Raw genomic sequence first — 11,100 nt, forward strand, 5'->3', positions numbered from 1 at the left:
TGAATTTATACGAACTTACTTTGCTGGTCGTCTACAGAGTTCGATGATGGAATCGAGATAACGTAATTTCGTGGATTTTTCTACCGATTTTATACTTCATTGTCTTCTTCACAAGGTGCCTTTAACTGGCCCTATCGCTGGTCTTCACTTGATAAATTCCATTATTAACCGCAAGTTCAAAATTGGCATGTAAGTAGAGTCGCCTTCTGTCGATGGCCCCTTCTGAAGGTTGGTATCTTTCTAAACCTTGCTTTTGCCAGTCTCTATCAAGAGCTTACTTCAATGAGTTCTTTGACCGTTATATTAAAGAACTCCGCAGAATAATTCTACACTAGTGTACCCGGGCACATATTTTGGACAACACTGTCTTAGAGAATCCTTCGAACTAATTCTCTATACTAGGATGCTTGAGCTATTTACTTGCTTCGAGGATTCATGTGAGACCATTATAGCATTGAGGGTTCACCAAAAACTGGATTTATTTTTAGAGATTTTTTGCCAGATTCTTATTTCTAGCACTTTGGATTGTTGGTCATGTAAATATTTCATGAATATAAAGCATCATACGCAGCACATTCCAGTCACAACGTCATTTCATTGACAAGATATAAAAAGATCCTGATGGCTGTTTTCGGTCCATTTAAACGATGAGAAAGTAAAATTGTCGCAAATTATACTCATCAGTAGATCTGGAGATTTAGAAGTAGACATAATTCGTTGGCCGTACCTATCAATTGTGATATATGACATTCAAAAAATATTGCCTAAAACTAGCTCTACAGCTGCGTTTTCCAATTCCCGATCCCAACTACCAATACCAACACTGCCATAAAATAAAATTTATTTTTCAGAATCTTACTCATGCAGCACACACGAAAATACTGAAAAATTTTCGTCGACATACAGAACGAAAAACAACAAAATCCCCATGATGATAGTAAATATTTGAGAGAAGTCAACAGACAGTGAAAACATTGTATCGAATTTTAAGAGCACGTGAATCTTCTCTTTATATTTACTTTTATCATATTACATGCACGAAGATCATTCTCATCTGTTTAAATAGCCAAAAAAAAAAAATGTTCTCGCATTTCCTTCTGAGATTCTTTCTCATCAAAAGTTAAAAATACATGAAAAAAAAAATTATTTTTTTTTTGTGAGCAGAAATAACAAATTTTTTTTTTTATTTCAGTTGCTTTAAGTTCCTCGCGAGATTCATTCGCACTTTTTGTGAGTTTTGAGGAGGAGTGGAAGAAAAAAAATATTGGAAAGGAAATTTCCCTTCACTAAGTTCACATCGACAATTTTTCATCGTGGCTGTATGTCCTCCATATATGAGAGATATTAAATTAAATTAAGGAAGTGAATTGCCTTTCCATTAACATTATTGATTGATTGACATTGATACGACATTCATGTCCAAAAAAGAGACTTCAATCGGGAAATAATAATGACATTATTATGTAATAATTTCTTAAATCTATAAATTTGAAGCGACGTCAAAGAGCATAAAAAAGAAAGTCACAGAAAGACATTTTTCTAGGAAAAGTAAAATTGATGGAGAAAAAGCTGTGAAGCACGAGAAGAACGAGAGACGAGTAGGAAAAATAAGAAGATGATGAGGAAAATTGTATTAATAATTTTCATAACTTTCATCGTATTTGTGGAGAAATGTAGTCAACAACAACATGATGCTGTAAAAATTGGTATGTATGATTTTCAATTTCTATCTGTGTGTATTAACGGAATTTTTTGATCTTTCTCTTTTAACCATTTTAATTTGAATGGAAATGAATTTTGTTTGTAGCTTGTCTGGCGATTCATTTGGTGTGATTTGTTTACTTAGCTCATGTGATACATTAGTGGTTTAATATCCGTTGGAGATTTTATTGGAAATTCAATTAGTGTAGCACATACAGGGGTGTATTCATTCCGGTCCTCTCCCTCTTCCGCTACATTCTTGCGATTAATACAAAAACCGTATTATTTCTGGCTATGGGGTTAGTCACTTATTGCCTAACGCAAAAAATAGACCCTCTACCTCGTTGATAATATACGTAGTAACCAAATCTCAAACCCCAACTTAAATGTGTTCCGTAATTTCAACGACTTCTATGCCCATAATGTATTATGTTATAAATTATCGCAGTGCTGGACGACCTTTGGGCGCGGTACACTGTACCAACCAAAAAATTTGGAAATGCCGTATCCGGTTTCGGTCGAGATATATCACCAATGTGTAAAAAATTAAAGGTTTCTCACTGCTGGATTAGGGAGAATTCTAACCTCAAAAATCCCTCATGGTCTATATCCCAGCTAAGAGTTATTCATTTACAGGAGGCCCCAGCATTAAGAGCTGAAGGCACTGTGATTACAATCTTTTATTAATTAACCTACATTTTATAATGGGATCCGAACTACTTGCAAGTTTTACAAATTGCAAAGACACGAGTTCGTCATAAAACTCTGCAATGCACTCAGTTACAATTCGTGTACGCAAGTTTTCATAAAAAAAAATCATCCAGGCACTAGTTTCTTGTGTACCTTGCAGTGGAGACATATTCCTGAACCGACAAGGAGCTTGCTCATGGGTGTGCTCACAAAATTCAGCATGATTAATTGTATTAACTAAGTTTATAAATGGGCACGCTCATTAAGTTGCCATACTCATTGTCTGTTAGGTATTTTGTTTAAAAGACCTTAAAACCACACCCAACACACAAACCGAGCTTCGTAACTAGAATTCACCGTATGTTATAAGAGCTTCGAAAATTAGAAATGACCTGTGATTGAACCCAGAATCTTTGGGACATAAAGCCTCTCTCATTTGAAATGCGTTTCCATAAAAAAAAGTCCCAAATAGTCACATTCCTACCACATTCAGTTCTGATCTATTTTTGTTTTCATCTCAATGTCTCTTTCATCTTTCATGCAAAAAAAAAGAAGCACTGAGACACGCTTCTTCTCATCTCATTTGTGATCTTCTTATTGTTCAATATTTTCTTTCCTCACAGCCACTTGATGATGACGACGGAAATTCCCTCAAATATTTTTCCTCTTTTCTCTCTGCTGCTACTGTGTGTTGCTATTATTATTAACATACAATATTTTTTGTTGATGTTGTTTAACATACAGCATCTCGTGTGTGTGCTTCACACTCTATTTGCAGTTGCTTTTTTTTTTTGCTTCCTTTAATTCATAAATTTCATTTCTTCTTTCTTTCTGATGTCTCATTCTATTTTATTTATTATTTATTTACATACAGGTGGTCTCTTTGATGATGACACAGACACACAGATTGCTTTTAGATATGCTGTAAAGAAGACCGGTGAATTAAGCTTGAATTCTGATAATTATAGAAAATTAAATGCTGGTAAGTTGATGTTGTCGTGGGTGTTTTTGGTCCTAACATATGAGCATCTTACAGTACCAATGAGGATGCTCAATAGATGCTCATTGAGCATATGCTCGTAGGAATTTAATTTTTTAGCATTAAAGACTCTTGGATGATTTTTCGTGAAACTTAAAATTTCAATTATTTTTTTTCAAATTTTAGTGTTCCGAGAAGTTCCTTCAGGAGATGAATATGAAGCTTCAGTTAAAGTGTGTGAAATGATAATGGTAAGAAACTATGGAAAATTGAAATAAACAAGGTTATGTTATTTGGTCAGTACACTTTAGGGCAGTGTTACCCAGACAACTAAGTGTCACGGCACACTTTGCTGGTAAGCAATAGCCAAACTCCAAACCGTATTTGGCGGAGGCACACTTGTACCGAGCCACAAAGTTGGGCACTGCCTAAGAGTAATGATATAAATCATACCTGGCAACAATTCAATGTCCCAAACAGCACAAAATGTTTTTGAAAACATCGGTTTTTTGCTATATTGTCAGTAAGATTCAAAGTTGCCATGATGGCACAGTAAAGGCTGGCTTCAATCCATTTTCACTGCAAAAATGTGATTCACCGCATTGTGTCGCTCGGGTTTATCCGCCAAAAATATTCGCAAAGATCGGAAATGATAAAAGAATTGAATGTTTATAAGGAACTGTAAAAATTCTAGAAATTCCAAAACAATAATTCATTAAAGTTGGGGTATTCTGTCTACTGACTGCACACCTATAATTCGTGTTTATTCACATACTTGTTACAAATTCAATCAATCGAATATCCCATAGAATTTCCAGTACAACTCCCATATATCTTTTTACACATGAAAAACATTCAAGTACTTCCTTCTAGGAAAACAACATCATAAATTTCTCATTTATTAATCAGTTTCATGAAATATCATAAAAAAAATTAAGGCGGTCTGAATAAAATTTCCTCAATTTTAAACTGTACATATCCACACATTTGCAGTTAATTGAAATTTTTATGATCATTTTCTCGCAAGTTTTACTATTTCTCAATCATCACAAATGTTTCAATAAAAATTGAATTTACAGTTAAAACAATTAGAGCAACGATTGCAAGCTGATTTTCCTCTCATCTTCACTTTTTTTTAATTTAATTTTAAACAAATTTTCTTTTTCTTCTGTAAACATTTCAATAACGGTTTATTCCACTTGAGAAATGTAATAAAAACATCCATAAAAATTTGTTTGAATAGGGATTGTTTGTTTTCTATGTGCCATGGGGATAGGACAAAAATTAGAATCGATATTTAGACTTTTCTAGGAATTTTTATTGTTTTTAAAGATAAAATTCTTATTTGCTCCGGGGTAAAGATTCATAATCTCAAAAAATATCTTTGATTTCCGAATTAGCTGCAGAAATATTGATGATCAAAGTTCCGATATGGACGAACCATAGAAAAACAAATTTTTTAATCCAACGTCAGTGATGAAACATTAAATTCTTATTTGCTCCGGGGTAAAGATTCAAAATATCCAAAAATATCATTAATCATCTTATTAGCTGCAGAAATATCGATGGCCAAAGTTTCGATATGGAAGATCCATAGAAAATCTAATTTTTTAATCCAACGTCAGTGAAAAGATTCATAATCTCAAAAAATATCTTTGATTTCCGAATTAGCTGCAGAAATATTGATGATCAAAGTTCCGATATGGACGAACCATAGAAAAACAAATTTTTTAATCCAACGTCAGTGATGAATTTTTCTTTTCAAAATTTTAAAAACTCGTACAAAATTTCTATGAAAGTTTTGCAAATTAACAACGTTTCCTCAAAAGATCTCAGCACATGCCGTCATTAAAACTATAAACATTTGAAAACTTAAAACACAAGAAAATGCAGTCAATTTACAAATTCATCAGAAAATTAATAATGCAATTTTACAGAGTTTATTCATCATAAAAATTTTTTATTAACTTTCAAATATTTTTCATTCAATTTACAGACTGGTGCTCTCGGAATAATTGGACCAACATCACAAGAGTCATCAGTACATGTACAAAATATTTGTGATGCGAAAGAAATTCCTCTTATTGAGACGAGAATTGATGGATCATCAAAGAATTTCATCAATTTACATCCCACGCCAGTCGATCTCGGCAGGGCGTACTTAGACATCATAAATGAATGGAATTGGCAAGGTTTTACGATTCTTTATGAGGACACCCCGTGGCTACCTTTAGTTGATTACATCATGATAAATCATAAGAAGAAATTTCCGATATTTGTTAGACAATTACATGTCACAGCCGATGGCAATTATCGTATGCGGCTGAATCAAGTGAAACGATTTGATGCTGAGAATATTGTGATTTGCAGCTCGACAGACAAGCTTCCGGAAATTTTAAAACAAGCACAGCAAGTTGGACTTTTAAGTGAAGGACGGAAAGTTCTCATAACATCACTAGACATGCACACAATTGACTTGGAACCATATCAGTACGCAGGATGTACAATCATTGGATTTAGACTATTGAATACTAATGATCCAGACTTTATAGCAACATCTAAAGACATTTATGAATACGCTGAGAAAAATCCAAAACTTTTTAAACCGAAAGATCAGCAACAAAGTAGTTCAAGCTACAACAGAGATGATCAAGTCGATCTGGTTCCAGAAGGACTGAAAGCTGAGAAGATGCTTGTGTCTACAGCACTTGCACATGATGCGGGTATGTTGGACATACACTTTAATGTACATTTTAATAGCTTCCTTTTCCTTCCAGTCATTCTATTTTCCCTCGCAATGTCAAGTTTCAATGAAGTTAAGGCACACAAAAAAATCGACTGTAAAAATCCAGAATCAATTTTCATTTACGGCAATTCCATTTTCAATACCATGAAGACACTCAACTTTAAAGGACTTAGCGGTGAAATTCATTTTGATCAGCATGGAAATCGAGAGCACTTTCAACTGGATGTCCTTCAGTTGTTTTCCGATGGACTAAAGAAAGTAGGCATTTGGAATTCGAGTGAAGCTGTTGGTCTACAAATAAATTATGAGAGCAATAAGGAAGTTATTAATGATGCAAACATATTCAGAGGGAAAGTCTTGAAGATCTTGACTGTCGTGGAGGTAAGAATGAATGAGAATAACTAGCAATATAACCCGTTAAGAATGTCTGTTTTAATTTAAGAATCCCCCATATGCGATGCGTAAGGAAACCTCAGAACCGCTCAGCGGAAATGATCAGTATGAAGGATTTGGAATCGAACTTATAGAAAAATTAGCAGCTAGAATAGGCTTTAACTATACATTTGAACTCCAAGAAGATCGAAAGTACGGAAATCCAATAGACGAGAATAAACTGCAATGGGATGGAATGATTGGTGAATTGATGGCTGACAGAGCTGATTTGGCAATCACAGATCTAACAGTCACATCCGATCGTGAAACGGCTGCAGATTTTACAATGCCATTTATGGATCTTGGTATTCAAATTTTATTCCAGAAGCCAAAGAAGGAGGATCCAGATCTTTTCTCGTTCCTCCAGCCATTCTCAGCAGGTGTTTGGGCTTGCGTCATTGGATCATTCTTCTTAGTCTCAATTTCACTTTTCATTATGGGACGTATGTCACCACAGGAATGGGACAATCCATATCCATGTGTAGAGGAACCAGAAGTTCTACTTAATCAATTTACTCTTAAAAATGCCATTTGGTTCTCTGTCGGTGCTGTACTTCAGCAAGGTAGTGAAATTGCACCAAAAGCTCCATCTACGAGACTTGTTGCCTCAATCTGGTGGTTCTTTACGTTAATTATGGTGTCATCTTATACTGCCAACTTGGCTGCCTTCTTGACAATTGAAAATCCATCACCAATTATTAGTAATGTACAGCAACTGTATGAAAAAGGCAAACTTGGAATTGTATCGTATGGAGCAAAGAAAGGTGGAAGTACATTATCATTTTTCAGGGACTCAGAGAACGACATGTACAAAGAAATGTATTCATACATGATAAGTGATGAAAATTTAATGATGGACTCAAATGATGCAGGACGTGATCGTGCAAAGATAGAAAAGTATGCATTTCTAATGGAATCATCAACAATCGAATATATTGAGCAACGTCATTGTGAAGTGGCACAAGTGGGAGATAAGCTGGATCAGAAAGGATATGGAATAGCTATGAAGAAAGGTAATAAGGCACTGAATTATTTATATCCAATATAAGCTTTTATTGTCTGTTTTAGGATCCCCTTATCGAGTCATACTTGATGAGGTCATCCTTCAAATGCAAGAGTCTGGCGAGCTTGCACGAATGAAGAATAAATGGTGAGTAGCTGACTGACTCAGTCAAGCATCAACTCAGTCTCAATAATCTACAAATATTATTTTAGGTGGCGTGAGAAGCGCGGAGGTGGTGCCTGTGTAAGTAAAATGCTCATTGTAAATTCAAATTAGGTGACAGAAAATTTTTTGTGAAGGAACATTAACTTTTCAAGTCTGTTACTGAAATGTAATGGAAACAAGTCTACTACAGCTTGATCTACATAATCTGATTGTGACAGTTAATAACAAATGCTTTTGACTTGTTTTGAGTATTATAAGCGATGATGTGATTCTTGGTATTTCTTGTATAGGCTAAAGTCTGAGCTAAAGACAGAAGAAGTTTTGATTGAAGAATTTAAAAATTTATTCAGATTTAATGAACATGGATAATGATAGGCTAATGTAAGGTAGTGGACTTTAGATATTGTTTTTGACTTCTTATTCATAACACAATATCCAAACATTATTAAGGCACCATTGACCCCATTGATAGGAGTTTTTGAGGGTCAATTATTGAGAATCATAAAAAAGATTCAAAACACCCTCAAAAAATGTTTAGCTACGACACTAATGCTACGTCGCCATACTACCGCGAAATAGTCTTGATGGCACCATGATGACTAATTTACATCCATTTATATGGCAAAAGAATACGATATATCGAATTTATTGCTCCGGATAGAACATTGTTCCTTTAAATTTTTCCAAACTGGTACAGCAAAGTCACCAGGGCACTGCTATGTACGTGTTTATTTTAACCAATCGGGAACAATCGTTCAGATGGCTTGACAGCAATATGATGGCTATTTTCAATTCAGAGAGTTGTTAAAGCGTGTCACACTTAGATAAGTAATTAAGGAATTGATTGTATATTAGGTCTTTACAGTCACTTGATTGACATACATTGAAATGTTGTCCTTACGACTGCTAGGAGGATAGTTTAAATTGAACCAAGCAACGTCTGCTTGGTAGTAGTTTCCAAGATGCTAACAACAATCTCAACCGACTCAACTTGATTCAAGTATATCCCCTCAAAAGACAAAGAACATTCGGACATAGTCCAGTAAACAACTAAACTTAACAGTTTGGAACTGGAAGAACTAGACTGCCATTACAATTAATTTGAGAATCACTGCTTTAGACTACCATTAAAGTGTACAATCTTACATTTACAGTCATTAATTGCTCAAAAGTCAACAAATTTAATTCATTGCACTCAAAAATACTCAAAAAACATCCATCAAATCAAGAACCATCCTTAATTATCTCATAACAAATCACTTGACACAACTATCAACCCACAAAATGTTTCTCATTAAAATGTATCAAATGGCATTTTAACTTATTTGTGACATAAATTAAATCATGAACATTTGAATAATTTCAATTCCCTTAATGACCACAGTAATGTAATTCCAAAAAGTTTTTCAACATTTATATCAACAAATTTTCATAGCACTGTTATTACTTGGTTGACTTAAAAGCTTTGCTCCATTCCAAAATAGTAACATTTATGGTAATAAAAATTTAATGTCGCATAATCTTTTCTATAAATTTAGAGCTCTGACGACAGCGGTGGTGGTGCTGATAAATTGGGCATGAAAAATGTTGGTGGTATTTTTGTTACTGTCTTTATTGGATGTGCAATTGCCATTACACTTGGTATATGTAGATGGATATCGAATATTAGACAAATTGCTAAGAAATTGGAGGTAAGGATTGTTCAAAATCATCCATAAAGTCACTAACCTTCTTTTTATTTTTAGATTCCATTCAAAGAAGCCTTCCTGGATGAATTCCGATTCTTCAAGCAATTTAACACTCATGTAAAGACAATTGCACGAAAGAATTCATCACAAGGTGGCTCAGCTGTGAGCTCCAACACATTTCACTCAAGGGAACGCTCAAAATCGCAAGGAATTAATCATGAGTCATTAATAATGAGCATGAAAAGTTTAAACAATAATCATAAAATACATCGGCATGATGATATTAATGAAGATGATTTAATTTAAAAACTTTAAGAGAGCGGAAACGAGTTGGAAACTTTTGATGATGATTATGATATTGTGACAGTTTGTTATGGTTATATAAAGGGGATATATAAAGGAATGAAAATAATTTTAATGAGAAATTATGTCATACTTGAGGAGAGACATTTTAATATTCTTGATGACGATAATTAGAAGAACTTATTTTAGGAATGGATATTTTTTGGAGATCCTGCAAATATAGGCTGCATCAAATATGCAACTTAATATATCACAATTGGTCCATATTATAATGTTGCTACCGTGGCGACGAGTCTACAGTATACTTAGAATCCAGCAGCAGTTCCGTTGCAACAACAACCAAATTTGTCAAGTGAATGCAACTTGGTATGTAAGGATTCTGTGGCGTCGTCGCTGTTCTGGCAATATTTCAATATGAACAGATTGAGTATTATTCAATGCAGATTAAACTTGATAATTGACTAAAACACCAATATGTTTAGAAAGTTTGAAATATATTCCTAATAGCTCCATGTTACTGTGAACGGTTATGATATGAGTTAGATTCCTTCACAGCATAAGCCAAAGCTCAAAGACGACTCGGATTTCGTAAGGAAGCGAGTCGACTCAGGTTGACTTTTATGCAAAACCGTCAATTCTAGCTATATGATAAGCTGTTGGAGGTTTTTCTTTTATGAATGATTCAAGGAATTAGAAAGATAGAGTTACTGGGGTATTAAATGAGAAATACAGAAGCCAAAACCTCTCTCCACTATTGAACAAATCCATTATTCTCCTCTCTACAAATCATCATCAAAGTTTCCAACCACTGAATCAAGACAATTTGTGGCCTATTTAGAAGCTAAATTACTTATTTATCTAAATTAATGTTTTACATGAAATTGCTTAGTTTATAGAAAATTGTTTTGATTGTTTGATATTTAATTAATAACACTTACACAGGTATTTATTAAAACATTAATTTTAAATTGAGCTATTTACAATATTTAAGAGGAGTTATGATGATGTTATTATTAAATTTTTGGAAGTGAAGAAGTCGATTGAACTTTTCATAACAATATTTTCTTGGAACTTTTAAAATTAATTGAGGAGTATTAAGGTTGATTGAATAATTTTTAGAAACATTTTGGAAGTTTATACAATTTGCAAGATTTTTAACTTGGAGAAAATAGCGAAAAAGTGATTATGATGAGATTTTGAGATTTCTAGAAACCTGAAGATTTATATAAGTAATCTGTAATTTTTGATACTTATTTAAACCAGAACAAATCTATAATAGACGACATTAGACTTTCTCAAATATCAAAAGTCGATAAATTGATCAAAAATGATACAGTTCATCACAATCTCGGTTCCAAACTCGGTTTAAATCTGACACTATCCAAAAGTCACG

At 33.7% G+C, this 11,100-nt stretch overlaps 1 protein-coding gene across 1 annotated transcript; it reads left to right on the forward strand.

Moving 5' to 3' along the window:
- Positions 1-1,181: 1,181 nt before the first annotated feature.
- Positions 1,182-9,780, forward strand: LOC139099651 (glutamate receptor ionotropic, kainate 2-like). The gene is made up of 12 exons (XM_070652177.1): positions 1,182-1,463; positions 1,544-1,598; positions 1,670-1,706; positions 3,266-3,373; positions 3,557-3,621; positions 5,367-6,093; positions 6,148-6,497; positions 6,559-7,561; positions 7,617-7,698; positions 7,764-7,794; positions 9,255-9,407; positions 9,462-9,780. Coding segments are annotated over exons 1-12 (2,862 nt in total). The 5' UTR covers positions 1,182-1,461; the 3' UTR covers positions 9,711-9,780.
- Positions 9,781-11,100: the final 1,320 nt, after the last annotated feature.

This window comes from Chironomus tepperi, unplaced genomic scaffold, assembly GCF_022539635.2.
Source record: "Chironomus tepperi strain 1889 unplaced genomic scaffold, CSIRO-AGI_Ctep_v1 contig_479, whole genome shotgun sequence".
Classification (NCBI taxonomy): Eukaryota; Metazoa; Arthropoda; class Insecta; order Diptera; family Chironomidae; genus Chironomus; species Chironomus tepperi.

Excerpts from the sequence above, each read along its gene's own strand:
- LOC139099651 (XM_070652177.1), top strand. Across the intron at positions 1,707-3,265 it reads ACATGATGCTGTAAAAATTG|GTGGTCTCTTTGATGATGAC; the intron begins GTATGTATGATT and ends ATTTACATACAG. Across the intron at positions 3,622-5,366 it reads AAGTGTGTGAAATGATAATG|ACTGGTGCTCTCGGAATAAT; the intron begins GTAAGAAACTAT and ends TTCAATTTACAG.